General features: G+C 27.7%; 3 protein-coding genes and 1 long non-coding RNA gene across 5 annotated transcripts; 1 reads left to right on the top strand and 3 right to left on the bottom strand.

The window, feature by feature from the left end:
- Nucleotides 1-2,333: 2,333 nt before the first annotated feature.
- Nucleotides 2,334-4,466, bottom strand: LOC113373695 (eukaryotic translation initiation factor 2-alpha kinase 1-like; the record flags this gene model as incomplete). The annotated part of the gene is made up of 3 exons (XM_026613974.1): nt 4,427-4,466; nt 2,741-3,975; nt 2,334-2,660 (listed from the first exon to the last, which is right to left on the bottom strand). Coding segments are annotated over exons 1-3 (1,602 nt in total), but the record flags the coding sequence as incomplete, so codon positions are not given.
- LOC113373002 (nuclear receptor-binding factor 2-like) lies at nt 4,451-8,607 on the top strand. 2 transcript variants are annotated; one of them, XM_026613341.1, is made up of 5 exons: nt 4,451-4,504; nt 4,990-5,461; nt 5,688-5,891; nt 6,185-6,430; nt 8,416-8,607. In XM_026613341.1, the coding sequence occupies exons 2-5, from the start codon at nt 5,128-5,130 to the stop codon at nt 8,436-8,438; spliced, it is 807 nt and encodes a 268-aa protein (XP_026469126.1). In that variant the 5' UTR covers nt 4,451-4,504; nt 4,990-5,127; the 3' UTR covers nt 8,439-8,607. The 2 variants fall into 2 exon arrangements, with proteins under 2 accessions (XP_026469126.1, XP_026469125.1); XM_026613340.1 differs by lacking the exon at nt 4,451-4,504 and adding an exon at nt 4,695-4,887.
- Nucleotides 8,608-9,160: 553 nt separating this feature from the next.
- On the bottom strand, nt 9,161-11,106 carry LOC113373003. Its single transcript, XM_026613342.1, has 6 exons — nt 10,937-11,106; nt 10,699-10,864; nt 10,223-10,439; nt 10,048-10,164; nt 9,808-9,975; nt 9,161-9,592 (listed from the first exon to the last, which is right to left on the bottom strand). The coding sequence occupies exons 2-6, from the start codon at nt 10,861-10,863 to the stop codon at nt 9,315-9,317; spliced, it is 945 nt and encodes a 314-aa protein (XP_026469127.1). The 5' UTR covers nt 10,864; nt 10,937-11,106; the 3' UTR covers nt 9,161-9,314.
- A 5,735-nt stretch (nt 11,107-16,841) lies between these two features.
- LOC113373005 lies at nt 16,842-17,379 on the bottom strand. Its single transcript, XR_003366837.1, has 3 exons — nt 17,278-17,379; nt 17,110-17,218; nt 16,842-17,044 (listed from the first exon to the last, which is right to left on the bottom strand). It is a non-coding gene; the product is annotated as an uncharacterized LOC113373005 (long non-coding RNA).
- Nucleotides 17,380-25,318: the final 7,939 nt, after the last annotated feature.

Consider the following 25,318-nt stretch of genomic DNA (forward strand, 5'->3'; position numbering starts at 1 on the left):
TTTGTAAGCAAATGATTGAAATGCATTTTTATTATCACATTCTTACAAATTTGTTTTCGTTCAAATCATTTAGGAAGAGATTGATTTAGTTATAGTATTTCCTCTATTTTTAGTTTATAATGTATACGAACTATATTTGGTTCATTACATCTTTACAGGTAATGTCCAATGTAAATATATCATCCCAAACTGAATCTGTGATTTCTGAAGTCACAGCCATCACTGGTAATGAGGAAACACAGACACCATCTAAAGAATACAAGGATTTCGAAAATTCTGTTCAAAAAGATTTTGAGTTTCTTTCTGATCCTGTTGTAGAATTACAAGAAGAACTAATGTCAATTAAAGAAAGCTTTGCTAACACATCAGCTAAAAATAAATCACTTACAGATCAGATAGAAAAATTACAAATGGATTATGATAGTGCTATGAGACAATCCCGAACAATGATCTATGTTTACATAGCGCCCCTATTGGCACTTGTTTTTTATATGTTGTTGTCACCTTACATGTCCCAAGAAACACATTGATAGTGGCTCGTAAGTTTGTATTTATTGTTTTTCTGTTGTTTTTTAAAAAGAAATATTGAATCAAAAAATGTTACTGGTGATACTGACGAATATAAGTTTTTTTTTTTTATTATATTTGATTTTGTGAACACTGATTGTAACTGGAGCTTGTTTTAATAATTATAATAATATAATCTGATGGATTCACTTTTAATATAGATTATTGTGTACATAGTTTCAAATATGTAAAAACAGTGAAATGATTGATCTTTGAGTCCAAGATATTCACCGAAACATAATCTATCAATAAGTTATTTTGCTTAAATATGTTATGCTAGAAGTTATAAGTTTAATATGTTTATATACAACAATCATATTTATTTACTAAGTAATATTTTTATTAAAAATTTTTTTTTATAGTATTTTCTAATCATAAATGGTTAGAATATATCCCTGCCCAGTGATAATATTTTTCTTGTCTTCTATAAGTTTGAGTTGTATTCTTGGAAGAAATAATAAATTTATTTGCAATATTTAAATTTACTGTTAATGAAATTAATAATGACGTAGTTTATAATTCACAAAGAAGTGTATTTAAAAGATTTATGTTAAAAACACACCAGATTTGAAAGTATATATGCATAAAATGGAGATCCCTTTTTGTACATTTAAGAGTCAATGTGTGTGCCTGGTGCTTGTATGTGCATACATTAAAAATAAATAAATATTGTACATATCTTTCTCAACATTTTCAATAAGCAATATCAAATTGTTCTAAGTGATACAATAAGTCAATCTTGAAATATAATTTTTCCAGTAGTCGAGTGAATGCAATTGGGGTAATGACATTTATTGTCAGTCATAATGGGTATGTTAGTTTCTGTATATTCAAAATATTCCTAGAAAAATTGTAAATTGACTTTGACTCATTATACACATGCTTTTAAATCTGTGCTAGTACAAATTTATAAATTATAAAAATATTTATTTCGTTATATTTAAAAATATGTACAAAATAAATTGTTTATATACAACTAGGACAATTAAATATTTTTTTTCTTATGGTTTGAGCATTTGTATATTTTTTTTATTAATTTGCCTAACAATTAGTAGTTTAAATTTTTTTGTGCCATGCGTATTAGATGACATATCACAATACGTTAATTTAAATTTTGGATTTAATGTGATTGTCCAGTTGTTTTCTTCTTTTGTTATGATGGCATATATACATGTAATATCTATAAACTGTAAATATTTACATATCTGTTAAATATATAAACATACTGGAAAAAAGGTTTTATTGTAAATTAAAAAAAAGTGCTTTCAGCATGATTGTTAAAATAGCTGTAAGTGGCAATTTACCTTAAGGTAAGCACTACCTTAAGGTAAGTACTACCAATTTTGATTTCAAAGGATTCAAAATGAGATAAACATAAACCTGTCCTCAATATGTTAAAACTCTTTATATCGACATAGGATATTTAGCCACCAACATGTAAGTTCTATATAAATAATTATGGTTATTGATTGATTGACATGATATTGATTAATTATAATAGATTTTATGAGAAAGCAAAACTAACTGCCCTTATATCAATTTAATGAAATTAATAGTTCTAATAGCACAAAATATTTAATATTAATGCTTATGAAGACCAAGAACTCTTCTTCAAGAAATACAAAATTTATGCAGTTATATAATTTATTACCAAATTTATTAAATATTAATACAAAGTAATAATAATCAAAACCACATTTTTTAAGTAATTCAATAAACAATCTTCATTTATTCTTTTTAAGATCATTTATGATAATTTTAAGTGTTTCTATTTCATTATCTTTGATCTTAAGCTTCTCACCTAGCTCTGCTACTTCTTTTTTTAATATTTTGATGGTTTTATCTTTTTCAAAATTCTCATTGCAGGTATAAATGTTTTCTAAATGCAGTAAAAGTTCTTCAGTAGTACAGCGTTGGACGGGACTTTTTCTAGTTAAATTTAACAAGAGATTTGTAAGTTCTGGGTAAGATTTTTTTATATCTTCATCAATTATTCCATTACTTAATGCTTTAAGATTTTCTATTCGCTCCATTTCAGTATTGAAAGGTTGCAATAATTCAAGCATAACTATTCCCAAGCTATATACATCACTCTGAAACACATGTTATATATTAATAATATCCATATATTTCTATCTATATATATTTATAGAAAAATTTTAATTCACATTACCTTTATATCACATTCTCCACGCAGTTGTTCAGGTGCTGCATAAAGAGGTGTCCCAAGTCCATTATCCGTGTGTACTTTTTTCAATGGGCACGCTAACCCAAAATCACCTAATTGAATGTTAATACTACCATCACTGTAACCAATAAATATGTTACTGGGTTTTATATCATGATGAACAATACCCTTGGAATGTATATAACTCAAACCTTTGGATAATTGTTTCAAAATATCTATTACTATTTTTATATGCAGCAAATTCGAGTCGTTTGAATCAGGATGAGGTAGGCTTATATATTGAATGCATTCTTTTACACTATTATAATGCATGTAAAACTTATCAATATCACTTTTGTTTCTCTGATCCAACCATTGTCGTAAGGTCATTTGGCAAAGAGACATTTGAATATACAATGTAGCCCATTTTAAATCAACAAATTTATTAGTTTTTAGATCAAACTGTGAGTTGTACATACAGACTTGTTTACATGATTTTTCAGTGAGGTTTTGATGATTATTCTCACTTTCTTCTAAAGATTCTGGATCTTCAAAATATATGGAAGATGAACTATTTTCGGTTAAATTTGTGTGCAATTGACTAGGTATAGTGGAATCACTTTCAGAATTTGTTTCATCTTTTAAGGTTAATTTACAGTCCTTATTGCCTAAAAATGGTTCTAGCCATGCAGCTTTGTAAGAAACTATATTCGTATGGTTCAAACTAGCCAATGTTTTAACTTCTGATAAATGTGCCATGACATTACCTACTATTGAAGATTTAATACATACTTTTTTTATTGCATAATCTAAACCATCTAATTTATGGCGCGCTTTGTACACTTTTCCAAAACCACCTCCAGCAATAAAATTGATTTCATCAAATTCCCTATAATATCTTGACCATTCAAGTGCAGCGCTTTGTGATAAAGGCCAAATTGATGACTTTATGGGTAAATCAGAACCTCTGGCAACTGTAACCAGTTGATATAAAGCATTTTGATATTGGCTCCGCATCACTTCAAACTCTCCCATGGAATAAGTTTCATCTATCAAGTTCATTTGATGCAATTTTCTACATATTGTGTGGTATAAATCAGTAGCTCGAGAATCATCTTGCTCTAAAAGTTTGCAAAGTTGCTGGACTAACGATTCCACTAGAAGGCTTATAGGTGTGGAAAATTTACTTTGAAAACTGATAATTTCGGACTTTACTGCAGGGTGTACATTACCACTTGATTCTAAAAATGATAATATGTTTATTAACATTACTACTTAGATTTTTTATATCACATCAACAAAAAAAATAATAATGAATAAAACATGCAGATTATTTGTTGAGAAATATAAAAGTTTCCTTATTCTGAACATGCATATATACCGTCGTCGAACGTTTTTATTGTTTGCAACTGATCCCAAGTTGAAAATTATTATTGTAGGCTGCATCTTGAAGGTAACCTAAAAATTTTCAATGTAAGCTAGATGAAATAAATGTATGGTTTGGGCACGTCGTTAAACATTTGTAAAGATAAATCAAGACTTGTTCTTGCCAACACGTAGTAATAAAGTAAATATAGTTCACTATTATTTAATAATCAATAGATCATTTTCAATTTTTTCCTGTTTAATTTCCTGTTGCCTTTTTACTTCTTAACTGGTTGCTTTTTATTCATCATTTTGCGGTTGGCTCACTGTACTCTATATCTCGATCCATGTGCATTAGTGTATCCATGACATGTTCTTAATTCTCGAAGAGGTTAAGTTGAATGCGTATGTGTCAAAAATTCCGAAAAATATTAAATAAAACTGTTTTTGTTACTGATACCATGAAATAATTGTAATTAATGAATGAAAATGTAATTTGATTCCGTAAAAAGTAATACCAATCAATGTGTGCTATTTATATAAAATTAAATCTGTATACATATGTTTTTGGCAATATAAATATGTTGCACAATATTTGTCAAACGTTAAACAAGAATAAATTACAATACTAACACTTAACGTGTTAAGTGTTAGCTGTTTTTGAAATATAAAAAGTTTACGATTATTTATATGTTATCTGTGAATATTTTAGAATTTATTAAACGTTGAAATAATGCATCGTGTTACTATATTGTAGTAAAAACATGGAAGATTCTCCCTTAAATTTGGTATGTTTATCTTCACAACTTTAGTTTCTCTTATGTATATTTAAGCATTAATAAAAATGATTAAACAAAAATAAAGATTGAAAATGTATCATATTTTGTCAGGCACATAAACAACATCGTAAAGCAGAAAATCATATTCACTACAAAAGATTTGACGAAGCAATTGAATGTCACAAGAAAGCAGCTAAATATCTAGATCAAGCGTTACAATTAACAACAGTTGAACGAGCTGTAGAATCTATGTCATTGCAAAAAGCCTTTCATGTCAAAGAACAAGCTGTAATTTTACAGAAAAAACAACAGTACGAAAATTTTAAAGCAACTCTAGAAATGCAGCAGAAAAAATTAGCTAAAGCAAAATTGGCCTCCAATTATTTATCTGGGAAAGAAGATAAAAATGGCTTAGAAGTAGAGATTTTAAAAAATATTACTGATGCTGATAGTTTATTAGATTTATTGTTGGTAAGAAGACATGGTCAAAGTGACTCAGATAGCACTCAAAGTGTTGAAGTTTGCGATTGGGATGAAAAATCTGTCGATGAAACTGATTGTGGAACTGCTTCTAATATTGTTGGCAAGTATTACTAATTTTTATTATAAATGAACATTGACAATGTATTTGACTTTCATATATAAGTAATTTTTGTACAAGAATTTTTGAATAAATAATATGTTTTTTATTGCTTTATACTGATGCTATAACATATAGTTTTTAAAAAAATAATATAGTGTATTACCAATACTTATGTGTACCAATATGTGGCTATAATACAGAATTAACCCTTATAATTTTTTTCAAGGCACTAAAAAGCCCAAAGATGATAAAACAGTGATAGAAGAACTGCGCACATTAAATAAGCAACTCCATGACTTAATTGATAAATTATTACATGAATTACATGCCAGATCTAATGAAACAGATTTGTTAAAAGAACGAATTCGAATTCTTGAGCAAAAAGAACAACACAATTTAGAGCATATTAAACAGACTGACAATAATCAAGGTAAGATCTCAATTTATATACTAATCTCAATTTGATTATTAATGTTTTCTAAGTAATATTGTAATATAGTTTACTGTATCTTAATTGAAATGAAATACTGATATAGTTCCAAAAATTGTTGTGAGACTTTTATTTTTTTTTAAATAATGAGTGTTTATTATTGTTTCAATTCAAATTACAATTTTTCACGACTAGAATAATAAGACACATGAACTGTGCTAATTTTTGTCACGAAACTATTTCACTTACAGATTGATGCTTTTCCTAATTTTTATTTATATTTTTTATTGTAGTTGATAATAGTGTGACTGATAAGGACAACGTACCAAATGCTGTTATTGAATCACAAACCGATAATTTAAAATTAATGTCTGACTCTTCAATTGGTGATGTAATGTCTCCATATGTGATCAGCCCTTGCTCAGAATTAAGTCCAGAATTAGGAAAAATGAGACAGTTGCCAACATTAGCCCCATTGGAATTGCCAGATTTTGACTTCAACAGTCTGAGGAGTGCCCCAAAAGATGATTGCAACAACGGTAAATGATATAGGTCTAATAAAAGGTGGGGGTTTAACAATTTAAGTTATGAGTGAATTATTTATGTTTTAAATATATTTTGTGTAATATTTTTATGCCACAATACTTAACTGTGTGAGGAATGTCTGTCTGTGTGTTTGTATGCATGCATATGTAAATATATATTTTTATAATGTATGTTCAATTAAGTCTGATATGCCTTTCTACATTTTAAGTATGTAATATATAATTAAGATAGGCTCGCAAATTTAAATTAAGCTTCTTTTGAAATTATATGATGATTATAGAAATTTTTCTAAAATATAATATGACACTATAAATGTACTCAGTTTTGCACATTAAGCAAAAGAAAGTCCGGAATCTTTTATATTTATATAATTATGAAATACAAATTATTGTCTAGAGCCATTGCGGATTCATGTATCCTAAAACTATCTTCAATATCTTACCAATTTATAATGTAGTAATTTTTTTTGCTTCTTTGTTTTATTTTTCATAGCGATGTATACAAAATATATTTTTAGCTAAAATTGTAGGCATTCTGAAAAGCAAAAGTTCGGTAGTAAGTTACTTGCAGAATAAAATAGTTCAACTAAAAATAAACTAGTTAATATTGTTTTATTTACATTTTTCATTTACATGATCATATTTTTTCCAAAATAAACTCTTACACATATTTTTAGATATACAGACAATATATTTATATCTTATTACGTATACAATATGTGTATCTATATTATAAATACATATATTGCATCATAAATAATTTGGTGTATTCTACATTTGTCAATGGTCCTAAAATTACAATCGATCAAAATTAACACTTCAAACCTCATTCATTCTTGAAAATGTAACACAATATTAGAAAATTAAACTAAAAAAGCATATTTTCACAAGCTATTAAATTTACACAAATAACATCAAGCAATTAAGCACTTACTTTACCACATCTAATGCATATAATAAAAAAAAATCTAAGCTAAGGTTTGTATTATTAATGTAATTATTTGGTTTCTATTGCGCAATTCATATTTCCAAGGTGTCAATTAACAAGTGATCTTTAAATTAAATATAAACTGTTACTTTATATTGTTTTTAAACTATCACCAAATTTTATGTGATGAAGTCTATAATTTTGGTGATTGGCAAAAATTTCCAGATGCTTGAAATTAATATATGTATTTCCAACATAAGATGATTTTTATAGGAATTCATTACTTCATCTTGTTAGAATATGATTATTATAACATGAAAACATGTTATTGATGATGTCATTCAGAAAATATGACCTCTTTCCTTAATACTTTGAATTTGCTGCTGTATTTTTTGTAATACCACAATATGATTCACTAATTTTAATCAACTGCTAATTTTGAAATACGAATTATAACAATTGATGATCAACACAAATATTAAAATATTTTAACATAATTGTAAAGATTAATTATACATTTGTTTCATATACATTCACACAGGCACATTTCATGAACAATAACAGGATATGGTTTCTCAACTGGTTTTGTAGCCAGAACATACAATTAGAACTCTAAAACGTTTAATGAAAGTATTTCTTTTCAACAACTTCTATCACAGTAAAAATAGGTAGTTATTTCTTTATACATTATACATTATCTACATAGAAGAGCACACGTGAGCAACCCTATTTATTTATTATACACCGGGAATATAAAATAAAAATATTATTTTGATATTTTTCAAGATTGTCAATAAAAACAAATATTTTACGTAAAGCATGCATTGATGGTAAGTCATTATAAATCAATCACTAATAATGATACATTATATTATCGTTTCTAAGTTGATAAAATTTGTGATAAAATTTTTTTGTTATAAGGAAAAAAGTATTATTCCAGACAAATTTTACCATTCAACAGTATTATGCAAATATTGTTCATTGAGATCTGTTTGATTTATAAACAATATAAGTAAACAATTTGTAATGTATATTGATTGACATTTTACAGGCTACCAATTACTCCCAAAATGAAACAAAACAATTAAGTGTTAAATGGCGCATAGCAAATACCTATTACTAACCAGGTAATTACAAGTATTTTAGAGGGTTAGTTAAAGGTACAAAGATGGTCTCTTAGATTTGGGAATAGCGATGCTAAAATATATTTTATTGCAGTTATTGTCCCCAACAGAGAGTCACTTAACCCTTTTTCATCACAATATGGTTTTTATTTTTTTGTTGTATATTGCTATTTATATGAAGCTATTTTTGATAATCTGATATTTTATCATTCCAATGTTATGCAAAATCTCCAGAATTCCACTACCAGAATTTTTTTGTTTTATAATGATCACTTTCCAGATTGAGTTTTTTTTAAAACAAATAATAAATATATTTTTATTTCAATAAAAGGTGATTTAGCCATCAATTTACTAAAAAAATTGTAATTTAAAATTAATGCTCTCCTCTTTATTTATACTTAGAAATTCCTGCTGGATCTTTTAGCAATTTACTATTTTAAATGTTATGAAAATTAATCATTATCAAAATTATTAATGGATAAATACATAAAAAAGGAATTTTAGGATATCTATAAGAATAGCTGAATTTTTGAGATTTTTTGCAATTAAATCTAAATGATTTGAATGAAATCTGAATTTTAATTATAGATACTTATAATTACTCAAACTCAATCATAAATTTTTATAACATCTTTTGTGAATTTTATACTTTCAGAATGTTCAAGAAATCAGCTTATACTGTTTATCATTTTCAGTCATTTAGATAATGTAAATTAATAGATCTTTATGAAAAAAAGCTATCAAAACTAGAGCTATCCTTGAGGCATCCAATAGCGCTATTTACGAATGAATTTGAATATTTATCATAAAAGCATAAGAAAATCTTCTAAGGTGTGTACGGTGGTGGAGCAGACATATCACTACTATTATCTGATTCACTTCTCACCCTTGCAAAACCCATTGTGGATAGCATTGCATCACTTTGCCCGACAATGTGATTTTGATTTATTTGGTCCACATTTGTAGGAACTGATAAACCATCCCAATCTTCCCAATCAACTAAATGTCTTCTTTGTACTTCATCAGGATGGTGACGTAGGTTGTAATGAGAACTAGGAGTTGCTTGTAGTAGGGTCACAGCCGCAGAAAGTATAGCAACAGCTCCTACAAGAATGAATTAGCGCATATATTGTAATGCTCTGAATTTAATTTTATTAGGCTTAACAAAAAAACGAAGATCATCAGGAAACAATATCACTAGATGAACTTAAGAAAGACAACATAAACAATAATACATAACTTAAGATTAAATATGAATCTAATTGATTGATAATTAAAAAAGTAATTTGGACTAGGTAACAGTTTCATCATATACCAACCTGCTGCTGTCATAACATAACATCCATCATCATATTCTACTAACAGTCCTCGTGCAGCCAGTTCTAATTGAACAGTGATCCAGTAACAAACACCAATAATTGACACAATGGTTAATACAACACAAGAGGCACAGACAGCATTTCTTCTGAGAAGTTTCAAAGCAGGTCCTGTTTTTTGTAACATTTATGAGAAACAAAATTGAACAAACACAGACATATAAAATATTACCAAATATATACCTGTTGGTGCACCTAGTTCAAGAACAAGACCTGTTGCCGAAAATACTAATACCATTGCACAGAGTAAAATAACAACTCTCATCAGATTTACGATATGTGGATTTACACAGGACAGAACTATTAAGAAAACACATAAGTATGTTGAATTTTTACACTAAAAATATAATCATCATACCTCCACTACTTGAATAATATGCTACAGTCACAGGAGCTGCAAATACATCACCACCAAAGTTACCAAATTCGATGGATGACCCAGATAAGGCAAGTGCTTTTGGTCCACCATAATCAAATTCCTGACTGTTTGGAGATCCCTTCATGTCTGAAGATGCATCAAAATACCCATCAAGATTAAAGAACTGTGATAAACGTAATGATGGGACACAGTGACCCTAAAAATGTAAGTATATTAGGAATAAATCTTAATAAAAATTCATTTAAGAGTTATAGGCTACATATGTAACGATTCCATGACTTCCCTTATTTGTATATAAATTAAATTAATCAACTAATTAAACTTTTAAGTTAATTAAAGCAATAAGAGTTTACTGGATACAACAATAATAACAAGATTATAAAGCCGAACAACAATATTGCTTTTTAAAAGTTTCTTTCACTTATAAATCAAGTGTTTTTATTGATTTAGTTTACCTTGCCTCCTCGTATTCTAAACCATCTTAATTGTGCAAATGCAGTGCAAGTTAAGGCAATAACAATTAACAATAAAAATGCTGAGATATAGCCTCGATCTGATCTTTTAGGCCTTAAAGTCCATCTTAACCAAGAAAACGTTCCAGTTGGTTGCATGTTATACATTCTGTATATTTAAGATAAATGATTAATATTTGAATTAAATTAAATTTAATATGATTTTCAAAAAAGTATTAACCTTGAAATATTTTTTTATATTTATCAGTCACACAAATATTTTTAATATTTGTTTACCATAAATATATTTCATATTTGCTTTCTTTGTATATTTACATTGAGGAAATTCCAGGAATAATTAAAATATAACATCAAAATGACATTTCTCATTTATTTTCCATTTGACGTTTATTCGAACCATAGAGAAAAGTTTGACAGATTGACAGATGTCACTTTGACATCGAGAGACAAACATGAACTACGCGACTAACGGAAAGTCAAGAATTAACGGAATGCATGGTTTAAATTTTAAAACATAGATTGCGCCGCTATGGGGTTGCAAATTGCAACTTGTGACCATTTTTGAACAGTGCAAAGATTGCAAACATCTATTTTCACCTTTTCCGCCCGGCATCGATTCAAAAGCAATCTGTCAGCAATTCGGCGCCGCATTCTAACGAAAACGCTGAAAAATTGATATCATTGTGTATTTTATATGCAATTTGTTTGATTTGTGGACATTGAAAAACATAATTTAAAATACTTAGTTACAATAATACCTAAATTTATTTCTGCCGTATATTAAAGTTTAAAGCAATTTTAAATTATGTATAACAATTTTTTTGTAAGATAAAGAAAGCTGCCAGGTTTTATCAATATTGATTGAAAAAAAAGTGATATCAAAAACGTACAAGTGTGATAATAATTTATTTAAAAGATGAGTTTTTTCGAACCATCAATTTATCTAATAATTTTTGCTTTTCAGATCTCGTTATCATAGTATTCAAAATATTTAAATAATCTTTGAATTTATTTGTTACATTTAAAAATTATTAGATAATGAATTTTCATATCTTTTTACCGATGCGAATGCATAATAATGCATTTTTATACTATTCTGGTCTAAATATAGATAACAGAATGAACAATATTGTTTTATTCAATTTATATCAGTTTTGAATTTTAATTATAGATACTTTAAAGTACAAACAAAATAATTGAGTGGTAAAAAAAATGTATTTATTTATCTAGTGTAGTGTTTCTAAATATATAGTGGAATTTTATAGTAATCATTATTTTGAAAATACTGGTTATGTAGGTAAGTAGATGAGCAGATATACGCTCAAAATTTTATATTTTTAAGGGCACAAACGATACGGGTCTTGCTTTGAAAAATCGATGCCCCCATGGTATTTAAAATATGATATACCAATTTACAACTTTGTTCTTCTATTTATTTATTAATTTATTTATTTAACGCCCATGACAATATTACAATAGATTTACATTATATATAGTGTATATGCTAAAGATTAATAAAAAGAACAAAACAAAATATTCAACACTAAATAAAAATTACTTATATGAAACACTTGATAAAACCTACAAAACACTATTTATAACATCATTTGAGGAGCTTTGTTTTTTATAATTTTATATTTTACCAAAAACATCTATCTCAGAAGCAAATTCGTTTGTTGTCTTTTGTTATATTCTAAAAAAAGGAACAACGCAAGAATTATGTTTAGAATATAAAAAGCCAGAAATAATATTTTTTTAAAACTTTCTCAAAATGCTGCAATCTGATCTCTTACCATTTCCCTTTATATTGCACGTGGCGTACATAATTTCGGAATTTTCCAGTTTTATGATTTTAAGGTTGAATTTACTGCGTAAATGATATTTTTCTCTGAATTTTGAATTTGTGTTTAATCTCGACCATATGCATATGGCCTGTAAGCAAATTGTCATGTTTGTTTACAAAAGCGTGCAGGCGTGCACATGAAAAGAAGCCTTATGTTATTTTCTCATAATCGAATGAATCGCACCATTGCGCTCCGTTAGTGGAGGAAGAGCTAATTCGATATTAACCAGTTGAGAGTGGCACTTTTATTTAAAAATTACGAGTGTAATCGTCAATTACAGAATATTGTATACATATTAAATATTATTCATAAAAAAATAAAAAGTTAAAATCTTTCTATGGAGGGGCATTTATCATAGTCAAAATATGAGATATCTTAGTCAAATATTTAAAAAAATAGAACACTTTTGAACATTTTTTTAACAGGGTTTGTTTGTTTCAGTGTGTAGTAGTAAAATATCAAAATAATTAAAAATAGTTCGTATTTGAGAGTTGATTAAAAACTCTTATGTTATGTAAGAGCTATTTTCACTTGGAAACATATTGCTGATCTATATTTTTACATCAATTGAATATAAATAAAAATAAAATTATTTTTGTGTTTGTTTAGTCAATTATTTTTGGTAAATAGAAGAATTTTGAACATTCTTTCAACAGGATTTGTTTGTTTCAGTTTGTAGTAGTAAATATCAAAATAATTAAAAATACCACGTATTTGAAAGTTGATTAAAAACAACTTTATTTATGTTTATTGTGTACTATTTAATTTATACTTACTGATAGTCCAGTCATTTAAGCTTAAATTAGGTAAGAATCTCGGAATTGGAGTTACCCAGCTGTAAGTCTGTAAATTACTGAATACCTACATATGGTAAGGTGTCAATACCATATGTAGGTTTTGAGACAACTTTAAGGTGTAAATATACAGTATTTACAGAATTACAGCTGGGTATCTCGAATTCCGAGGTGAACTTACTATAATGACTGGACTACTATGTTTTTGTAACTAATTTTTGTGATGATCTTAGAATAGTATACAAGCCATCAATCTACAGGGTTTATTTATTGAACTATTCTTTAATTAATTACTTCTCCATTATTAATTTATTCATAAGGAAGTGAATAGATTTCCTTATACAGCAATTCTTACGTAGAAGTATAAAGAGATATCCAAGTGTACGTTTTGTTGTATGCCGAGTGTACTAAAGTTTATACAGTTTTCCAAAATTTTCAGCAAATATATTTCATTTAAATTTGACTTCTTGACTCTTCTTGAATCGAAAAATCAGTTTTATATCGACATTTACCTACTAATTTCCACCTCCAGTTGCATTCGTCTGCTAAGGCAAAAGGATGTTTAAAAGTTTAAAGACCCGATCTTTTATAGCCTGTGCGTTCATTCTAGCTCGGCGCATTTGTTTACAGTGATTTAAAAATAATATTTCAAGTTTTTTTTAAACTTATGATTTGACTGTTTCAAATTATGAAGTCACTGCAAAAATATTATTCATTTCTTCTGGCACAAGAATGATGGTCATTGGTTTCAAAGTTTAATTTTATTGGTTGATTTCCAAAGGCAAATTTTTGACTAACAATCAGCAAGATATAATTTTTTGTTAATAACTGTATTTGTTTATGCAATTTAACTCTATTTTAAGCCTTCCTATATTATTTAGATATATTCAGATATTAATATCACCCATATATCTCAAACCATCAATTGTATCCAGCACTTTCTTAAAATAAAAATTTAAATATTATGAAATGAAAAAATATAAATGATAAATTGGTATATCTAAGTTTTATATAACATGATTAATTGCATGCCAACTCTTTTGATCATTTATATTTTCATAATCAAACTTAATTCAATTTTGGTTTAATCCTTCGTACAGACAGCACGATATCAAGCAGTAGTGACAGTGGCGGATTAAGCTTTCTGCCGCCCTAGGCCCTATCCGTTCAGGCACCCTTTTTAATAGACAAAATTTTACTTTTTTAATTAAACAATTTATTTTAAATTATTTAGATATAATTTTTAACTTTGCGTTGGGTAAGTTATAGTAATTTTAAATAGTAATTTCGGAGTTACGGAGCAAAGAGTGCAGAAAATAGAATCGAGTTTTTGAGAGAACGAAGCATCCAATTTAAATGATCTAAAAACATTCAATTTGTAAGATGGGGAAGTGGTAATTAGATTTTGGCAAAGGCAGGTCCAGCCGCCCAGAATCAAGAGGGTTTACGAGAAACTAAGTGCTAAAATGGCAGTTTATTGAGAGAACTATAGCGTCATTTTTAAAGATTCAAAATTTCTTTCTACAAAAATATTTTTTTCAAATTTTCAAAAAATTTTTTCGTGTATTTAATAATAATTCAGATTTTATTAATTCTTCTGACTAAAGTTTTAAATCTCACATATACTAAAGAATTATTCGATGCTTTTAAAAAGAATAATAGTTATTGATTTTGAATTAGAGGTTGAAAAAATACTATATACATACTACAATGCGAAGAGATAAAATATATTTTATCAAAAACCACATAACTCTTCGCATTGTAATATTTATAGTATTTTTTCAACTAATTCAAAATTAATAATTATTGACAATATTCTTTTTGAAAGCATCTAATAATTCTTCATGAAGTTCTGAAAAAACAATTAAAAATAGCATTAATCACATATTAAAAAGCAAAGATTATTTTGCAAAAATTTTATTTTAAGATATTTCGATATTACATAATTATCAGTGATGCGCACATATATATATTGACACATTTATGTTTATAATTAATATAATTATTTAAATATTTTATTTTTGATAATTATATGTACTTAATTAGGATGCAACTTTTTTCCTCACCACCCATGGGGTAAAGTTGCCAGGCGCGTTTTTTTTAATGTGGTGTCGCCACAGAAATAGATACTTCTATTCATATTTACGTTTCTAACATTTCAGATGGAAATGGATATAGTGTAAATACTACTAAGTATCGATTTCTGCAGCCCTAATCCACTTAAACTAACTTACAAACTAATTATACCTAACTGACCCGAATATATCGCGAAAAGAAGAACCACCGCGAAATGACCTAATGTACCCAAAAATTTCGGTTTTTAAAAATGAAAGAACCTCTCGTGGTAAAGAAAAAAATCAATATAAAATCTGTACTTTAGTATTTTAGCGGTGATTGTAAATTTATAAAAAGAGCATTTACATGATGTACCCCCCGATCCACCATGTAAACACTTGGAAAAAACCTTCATAGGTTCCCAGCCCATGAATTTATGACAAATGATAATAATTAATTAATGTAAAGAAAAGCGCGAAAAATATAAGAGAAGTTCTTTCATGACGCCACCCTTTTGAGCTCTGAATAAAAGTACGCGAACAACACCCAAAAAAGGTACGATCGAAGATTTTATATGTCAAAACGTCCCTTAACCTGATATTAACTAAATACTACTATAATAATAAAAAGTCTTATCTCACAGTTAATTTTCCTTTTGATTATGTCATATCATCCAATTCAGTTGCAGGCGGTAGTTCAGGTAGTAGTAGTGGTGCTAGTTGGTTTTGAGTTAATATTTTCTGCCAAATCTCGTGCAAGATCTAAAAAGAGGTAACATAGAATTTCATTACATTTATTCGTATGGGTTGCAGAAGTAATTGTTGGTACCCACTTGCACATGTCCTTTAATTCGTAGTGGTCTCTGGTGGTTCGTGTATATCTTGGTAAAACATATAGACATACAATATATGTCTTCTTTGAAAGACATCTAAAATGAAAAAAAAACACAACAAATGCCCCTAAAAATAGGGACAAACAAATAAACGGGGCTCCGGTTATATTAATAAAAGCATATATCTCATAACTAATAATAAGGTTAAATTAACAATAATAGGATAAAAACCTTTAAATATGCGTTATCCTCCTGGCAGGTATTTAGAAGTCCTGGTGCTTTGTGGTGCGAAAAGAAATTAATTCTGTAACCCTGAAATAAAAAGTGGTTTAGAAAATATAAAGAAAAAAGATTTATACATATTACTTAGCAGTATGCCAATAATTTTAGTGTCTTGGTACATCAATTGGTCTGACCATGTCCTCCTATGGGTTGTGGAAGTAGTTCTTGGTAGTCACTTGCACATATCTTTCTATTCGGTAGAGTTTTTTTTGGTAGTACCTGTATGCTTGGTAAGCAATTTTCTTGCAAAGATATCTGAAATGAGATAAAAAAAACACAAGCGCCCCTAAAAATAGGGACGAACATACAAACGGGGCCCCGGTAACAAAAAAATATTTTATACTTATATCTAACTAAGGTCTAATTACTTAATATTAACTTATGAATTAAGAAAACCTGTACGTATCTATATTGAGGTGAACTGAAAGGGTTAAGGGTACTCTTGTTAGAGTGCAATGATTGCTATTTGGTATATTTAGCATCTCACTCCCAAATATGAAGGGTAATTTAACTCTGCATGCCTGAAATGAAAAGTGACTTGAGAACATGGAATAGATGATGAATCATAAATACTATATGTGGCAACCTGCTTGTAATCATTCTAGTGCTCTGGTGCATCATATAGGTACACATCTTCTCCTGTTCGTTGTTGGAGTATTCTACCTCCTGGTATCTTTAGTTGAGGCCCATTTACACTAAAATAGATGTTAATTTTGTTATTTTTTACATAATTTAGGGTTTTGTATCATCATACTTTTTTTAACTTCAAACAGTACGTCTTCAACATTTCTCCGTTTAGGAGACTTATTGTGCAATCACAAAAAATTTAAATTATTTAATTAAAATATGTTCATTGCATTACGGTAGAAAAATCAGTCAAAATAAAAACAAGTAATTTATTTAACAAAAATTTTTGATTTTTAGACTAGTTATTTACATCCATGCTACTAATAAAATAATTCCAAAAAATAAACATTGTACAAATAATACTAATTATAAATTAAAGTGTATGGGGTTGCGTTGCTTCTGGGAAAAACATCGCAAGGACCCATACACCAAATGAAAAAAAAATTATTAACGAAACGCGAATTACTAGAACCTGCCGTGGGGGGTAGGCGACAGGAACACATTTAAACGCGGAAATCGTTTTAAACGATATTAAAATTACGAATAAGTCCTCGCACGAACAAAAAAAAAATTAAAATGTGGACGCAAATAACTCATAATTATAATTTAACAAAATTATAAAAAATAATTAAAAATTGTAAATGTGATTGAATAAAAAAAAATTCATGCACAATAAATCCCTAAAGCAATCCGCCACTGCGCAAAACACTGTATGAAATCTGAAACAAAACAAATATAGTCAATCGTAAATATTTGAAAGATAAGATTTATATTAAAATTTAATATTATTTAATTATATTCAAATTTAATAATCCAAAGATTGCATCAAATTATTTATGTTAACTCAAATGCTAAAATTAAATATTTTCACAACAATAAACACTAAGGCGACACTACAGCACAAATATATTGGATTAGAAAATGTAACGCAAATCGTTTAATATAAAAGAGATGAATTTTTACTTCAATTTATTTACATTCTTATAATTATAATTCAACAGAAAATCAAGTCAAATCGAATCAAAACCCAAGTTCCAAGACACGTATTTGAAACTGAATGCACGAAATGATTACATAATACATAAATATTTTTTAAAAGACTTACCACTGACTAGTGTCCACCGAGAGGTCCAAATACAGAATGATTTTATTTGTTATTGCGCATCTTTTTTATTGGGGTCAGAAAGGGACAAAACTATGAATTGTTACCAGATGATACTAAAATTCAAAAATTCTAAAATTGTTATCTAATTGAATAGTTTCGGGTTCGGAACCATAGAGGGTGCAATACGAAAAGTTTATTGTACCTCACAATCAGTCATAATTCAACCTTCGTGGCGATATGGTCGAAATTATTACTGCTAATATTTGCATCTAGTTCTGTTTGATTCATATATTTGATTTGATTGTGAAGTATTATTTGTATTAAATACGTTTTTATTTGTATTTTCGTCTTATTAATTTGTGCGTTTTTATATATAATTGTAAAATAAAACTAGTGGTGTATGGCATCGTGCCTTAAGGCAAATTGCTGGAACTTTCCGTACCGTAATGGAATATTCGAGAAATTTAAACGGTTTTCAAATATATTATTACAGATACTGTAACTTTCATTATTTTTGCTATCTTGTTATATCTGAGCTGTAAATCATAAATCAATTTAAAAAAAAAAAATAGTTGCCTAATTTACACAAAATTGAAAAAGTGCTCCCGTATAGTCACAGTCTAAACGCATTTGCAAATAATTCCAAGCAAAAAAATATTTTTTTAAAAAAAAAATAGAAACAAATTTTTTTTTTCCAAAAGCAATTATTTTGGCGAAACAAGCAGAAAGTTCTTTGAATCATTTAAATCGAACGCTTAGTTCTCTTAAAAACTGCAATTTTTTTAACATTTAGCTCTGTATCTCCGAAACCGATGGGCCTACCTTTGCGTCCAGCGTCCGATTTAAATGATTCAAAAAAACCTTCTGCTTGTTTTAACAAAATAATTGATTTTTGAAAAAAAAATCTGTTTCAATTTTTTTTAAAACAATTTTTTTTATATATCGAAAATAATTCAGATTTTATTTTTGATTCTGACTAAAGTTTCAAAGCTCACTTATATACTTTATAAAATAGTTTCAACTTTGCAATTCAGTTTATATAATTCTTATAAATATTATACAATGTTACAGTATTTATTTGTAATAATCTATTTGAAAACATTTAATATTTTTCGAACATTTCGTTACGGTACGAGAAGTTCTAGCAATTTGCCTTAAGGCACAATGCCATACACCCCACTAGTTTTATTTTATTTTATTTCGAACAAAAAAGCTTATTAATTTGATAATTTTTATTTTAAACATGATACATCACTAAAAATATTAATGAGGCGCCCTTGAATAAGTTTGATTAGAAAACGAATAACATTCTATTTCATAGAGATTTATCTAGATCAAGATCAATCCTTAAAATAAATTGCCGTGACAAAAAAAATCGGAAAAATTTGCCGCCTCCCAAATTGTGCCGCCCTAGGCCCGGGCCTCACAAGTAGACAAGTAAACAGACAGATAGGCAGGTGGATCATATAAAAATAAAAAATATATTATAGATTAAATCGATAATTACAAATGATTTAAAATGACTTTAAAAGTCAAGAAAACTTATGTCATGTTCGAGATTTCTGAAGGAAACATAAGCTTCTTCGAAAATAAAAAAGCATACAAATTAATTAACTTTTTACGGTATTTTCTCTATCACATTTTCCTGATTCGTATCTGTATTTGACACAACATGGTAATTAATCATGTCATCTGCGAAAAAAACTGCTTAACACTCTTCTCGTCTCGAGGCAATACAACGCAATGTCCCATAATCATCGATAACGATTATGTCATATATAAACTTTCACTTTCTTCCAGAGATGGCTGGGACTTATCTCACCCAAGACTGGAAATACATAACATAAGAAAATAAACCGAAACCTGACCGGTCCAGACCGATACCGAAAACTAAACTAAAAAGACACACATGGAACCGGTTTTGTAACATATGACCGATCGGCGTACCATATGGAGTATTATCATATTGACTCTCAAAGAACATATTAGTTGTTACGAAATTGAAATATGTACACACAATGCAATTTTAAAAGCCTACGCACTATAGTTATTTGCTATTTAGACATAGATTTATTAAGTAGAAATCTGATAAGAATCTGTAAATAATAATATATTGAATGTATTATTTGATTACACAATTTTGCCTATTAATTATGGATTATGCGAGTTGGAAAAAACCAAAACGCTGTATTGAGAAATAAATTGAAATATAATTTACATCTAATTTGTAAAAATATTTTCTGCTTTTTTAAATCATTCTTATTTAGATCATTTTTTTTTCTAATTTACATTTTCAAACATAATACATATTTAGGTTTTTAAATTTGTAATTTGATGAGCATTAGGTCAAGTGTAAAAAATTTTCACACTTTACACCGCAGTTCCCAAATTATTATTTTTTTAAATTAAACTGCATGAAATTATTACATCATCTCATGGGGGTGACCAAAATTCTTTAAACGGATTTTTTTTTTAAATTCCAATAGAAACGTGTATTAAATTTATCAAACATTGCTGGTTCAATGTTTAAATGTATTGTTTCTTCCTTTTGGATTCTAAAATAAAGATATTTTTAATATTAAAAATTTTTTATAAGAAAAATAATTGATGCCTCTAAAAGATACCTTACTTATAAACAAAGTAAAAAATGAAGATACAACTCTTTTGTGTTAAGAATTTATGTTAGTAAAAAAAAAACAAAATTCGGGCGGCATCCGAGTGAAAAGGGTTAATAATGAGCATTTTACTATGAAAATCTAAAAATTGACAAAAATTAAATGGAGATTCAATAAAAATTAACCTATTTATTTCAATATAAATTCAAACAATTGACTTAAAAATAAAAAAAAAATTGGTCACATCGAATCACCATCTGTACTCCTGATTACGTCCATGGATACATAAAATAACTGAAAATTAATAATATATTACTGAGTACTAAATATTTTGTAATAACATATTCAAATTATAGTATGTTCGAACTGGGCCTACCTTTGCGTCCAGCGTCCGATTTAAATGATTCAAAAAAACTTTCTGCTTGTTTTAACAAAATAATTGATTTTGGAAAAAAAATCTGTTTCAATTTTTTTTAAAACAATTTTACTAAATATTTTGTAATAACATATTCAAATTATAGTATGTTATTGTAATTGCAGTATGTTATTACTGCGAGTCAGAGAGATTAAATATTTTTTCTGAAGAATTTGGATTAGTCTATTAATCGGGATATGTAACAATTTAAAATATCAGTACAACCTTTTAATTTTATTATGCATACATTTCTAACAGCAATCAGAATTTAATAAGTCCTATGATATTTTTTATACATGGCAACCCAAAAGGTTGTCGCATCTCTCTACGTCTAATTAAAATCTCATAGCTCTTCTAATCAAAATTTGGAAAAATTGCAACATTTCTGAAAGACGATTTTAAATTCAGTTTTACCGACTTATATGATAAAGATGAAAATATATGCAAAACAAAAGAGATAAAATGCAGACATACATGCTGCCAAGAAAGCACAAAATTATGCAAAAACCATTGTATTTTGGGGACACAAGACCATAATAAACAGTGTGTGCTATTTTATTTTTTTGGTTATAAAATTCGACTTGCCATCAATTTATATATTCAAAAAAAGAAACAAGGTAAAGCAAACGTTACACATTTATAATATACGAAAAACCACTTATATAAAATGTTGTTTTTTATATGTTTTATAAATGATTGTTGACAAACGACTATTTCATGAGAATTTTGTTTCCGAAGATCTTGTATTTGTATGTACACATAATTGAAATTTTTATGAATATGATTTCCAAAATTACTATCTGTGTTATAATTCAATTTTCTTATTAACTTCCCATAGGGCAAGTTATAGTAATCGCAAAAAAATTGAAAATGAAAATTTTTATATATCTTTACGTTTCAAAGGTTTCTGAACATTTTGGCATACCTTAGAAAAAATAGATGTATGTGTGTGTATGTATGTACGTGTGTGTATGTATGTGCGGATACAAATTTTCGTCGACGATTTCGGGAACACGGATCAACCGATTTGAATAATTAAAAAAACATTCGATTCGTATTGGTAAGGAGACGTGCTGATTAGTTTTTGGCGAAGGCATGTCTAGCCGTTCTGAGGATACGGGGCAAAAAATGCCGAAAATGGTAACTCAGTTTTTAAGAGAACGGAGCGTCCGATTTTAATAATTCAGAAAACATTTTACTTATATTGACGAGGTGAAGAACCGATCAAATTTTCATAAAGGCAGGTCTAGCGGTTTCAGGGATCTAACGAAAAAAGTAAAAAAAAATGCCATTTGGCGGTCAAAAATGATCATTAGACATATGCACAATATTATCAGATATTTTGTAGAGATTTTAACAATAAGTATGAATTTGGTTTACAGTCCTATGGGTTCCGTATCAATGTTTACGCGTTAGACGGCGACGCGGCGCTTACGCACTTTGATATTTCGTCTTTATGCAGTTAAAGCAGTACGATTGCTTTGAAAAAAAGTTTAGACCTTCCAAAATATGTCAAAATAAAAAAAACATTGTTTTTCAAAAAAAAAAAAATTAAAAAAAAAAAAAATCTAATTTTTTTTTTCATAAAAAAGTAATTTTTTGTCCAATTTATAGTTTCTCAAAAATATTTTTTCGAAGTAAACTTTTTTCAAAAATGTTAATCGTTTTTAAAAAAAAAAAAATTTTGGTACGGGAAGTTCCAGCAATTTGTCTTAAGGCACTTAATGCCTTAATTGCCTTAAGACAGAATTCTACTTACAGCTAGTTCATATAGCTGTCTATTTTAAATCGCAATAAGTGATTAGGCAGAATTGTCATGGTGACCATGATTTCAAGTGAAAATCTTGTATCATACTGCCGGATACCAGTGTCAAGATCTGGTATCTTACCCTGAACAAGGGATGGCTAGCCCACGTTCTTTTATCATTGCTCTATTCAAAATGTGAGAAAATTATCGGTCCACGGTTTAGAGATTTATTCACAAGTGCTGCAACATTAACCTTTCAGTATTGGAAATAAAAATATTATTTTTCGGAATAATATCTTCCGCACATATCCCGCTGATGTCGATCTATAAATAGATAACTGGTTCCTTCTGTTGCGATCGTAAGCTCTCGAATCGATAAACTTGATCGATATATACGGATATGTTATTCGTTAGTAAATGCATCGTATGTAAAACTTTATGGATATGTTCTGATATTTATTTATAGTGTTATTATTGGTTTTATTAAGTCGTTAATGAATATTTCAATCGTAAAAGATAGTGGATACATGTAAGTCGAAATAGTTTACAAACAGAGATTACTGCAAATTTTAGATTCATTCTTTGAAGCGAAATTTAAAATTTAAATACATTTTTGCACTAAAATAAAAATTCACAGAAGAGAAGATTTATGTCTGAGCTAAGTCGTTTTTTTAGAAAAACAAGTATTCGATTAGGAGCATACATTTTTTTTGTATTAACATCAATCAGAAGGGCCCTGTGAGCTTTTGTATTGAAACAAATGATAAAATAAAAAATAATATAATTTATCTTTTTAATATAATAACTATATATATATATATATATATATAAAAATTTAATTAGGAACTACTTTATATTGAAAATAAAGTATTATGTAGTGGCGAGCATATCTCACTTGGTAGCGTGTTCGATTCACACGACCGGGATCTTCGGATCAAATCCTGCCATTGACTTAGAATATAGAAATAAAAATATGTATAGTTTGAAATCAAATAAAAATTTTATTGTTAAGTAGAATTTGAATAAAAATTAAGAAAAATAGGAATAACAGAGTTCGAATAGCTGAATTGTATTAGGAGTAAGAAGAGAAAATTGGAACTTTCTGAAATTAAAAGAAGAATGAAGAAAATAATGGAATGAAGTTAGAAGTTAAATAGAATTAGAAATTTGAAAAAGCGCAAAAATTGAAGAAAATAAGAAGAAGAATATAGAATAGGATACATATATAGATTAAAAATGATATAAAAATTAGAATGTAAATAAATAAAAATGTTGTAGGTCGCTAAATGCTCAGAGTTAGCGAGACCAAATAAAAATTAAAAAAAAAGTACTATGTAAACCTATACAGCAATTGTATGACCAAAGCGAATATAAGTTACCGTAATCAGACCATTATTACTTCATCATAAAAATAATAATTTGTTGTCCAAAAATCTCACGAAAGTTAACAATTTCCCGAATTTTAAAACCAAATCCGTAGTATTTAACGATGCTTTCTGCAGTGCTCTTTTTACGTATATACATATTTCCATCAATATTTTCAACTAATGTTACTATACTGCTTCATATCAGATTGTCTGAAAAGAATATTTCGTTCTTGGTTTTTAATTTTTTTAATTGCATTTTTTTAATTGCGTAGATCCATCATTCAAATGCAATATTTATTTATGTTGTATTTGTATTTGTAATTTGTATTTATATTTATCATTGTACATAATACCTACAAATAATAAAAATACTGTATTTTTTAATTATATTAAAAAATTAATATTTTTAGTGATGTATCATGTTTAAAATAAAAATTATCAAATTAATAAGCTTTTTTTGTGAGAAATAAAGTAAAATAAAACGAGTGGGGTGTATGGCATTGCGCCTTAAGGCAAATTGCTAGAACTTCTCGTACCGTAACGAAATGTTCGAAGAATATTAAATGTTTTCAAATAGATTATTACAAATAAATACTGTAACATTGTCTAATATTTATAAGAATTATATGAACTGAATTGCAAAGTTGAAACTATTTTATAAAGTATATACGTGAACTTTAAAACTTTAGTCAGAATCAAAAATAAAATCTGAATTATTTCGATATACAAAAAAAATTGTTTTAAAAAAAATTGAAACAGAAAAATTTGTTTCTATTTTTTTTTCAAAAAATATTTTTTCGCTCAGAATTATTTGCAAATGCGTTTAGACTGTGACTATACGGGAGCACTTTTTCAATTTTGTGTAAATTAAGCAACTATTTTTTTTTAAATTGAATTCGAAAAGAAATGACGATTGTTG

The sequence above is a fragment of the Ctenocephalides felis genome, unplaced genomic scaffold, assembly GCF_003426905.1.
Source record: "Ctenocephalides felis isolate EL2017-DRISC unplaced genomic scaffold, ASM342690v1 CF-g0.4_SCAFFOLD_01604, whole genome shotgun sequence".
NCBI lineage: Eukaryota > Metazoa > Arthropoda > Insecta > Siphonaptera > Pulicidae > Ctenocephalides > Ctenocephalides felis.

Excerpts from the sequence above, each read along its gene's own strand:
- LOC113373002 (XM_026613340.1), top strand. The coding sequence starts at position 4,864 with ATGGAAGATTCTCCCTTAAATTTG. Across the intron at positions 4,888-4,989 it reads AAGATTCTCCCTTAAATTTG|GCACATAAACAACATCGTAA; the intron begins GTATGTTTATCT and ends ATATTTTGTCAG. Across the intron at positions 6,431-8,415 it reads AAAAGATGATTGCAACAACG|GCTACCAATTACTCCCAAAA; the intron begins GTAAATGATATA and ends GACATTTTACAG.
- LOC113373003 (XM_026613342.1), bottom strand. The coding sequence starts at position 10,863 with ATGTATAACATGCAACCAACTGGAACGTTTTCTTGGTTAAGATGGACT. Across the intron at positions 10,440-10,698 it reads TTAGAATACGAGGAGGCAAG|GGTCACTGTGTCCCATCATT; the intron begins GTAAACTAAATC and ends TTACATTTTTAG. Across the intron at positions 9,593-9,807 it reads TTATGTTATGACAGCAGCAG|GAGCTGTTGCTATACTTTCT; the intron begins GTTGGTATATGA and ends TCATTCTTGTAG.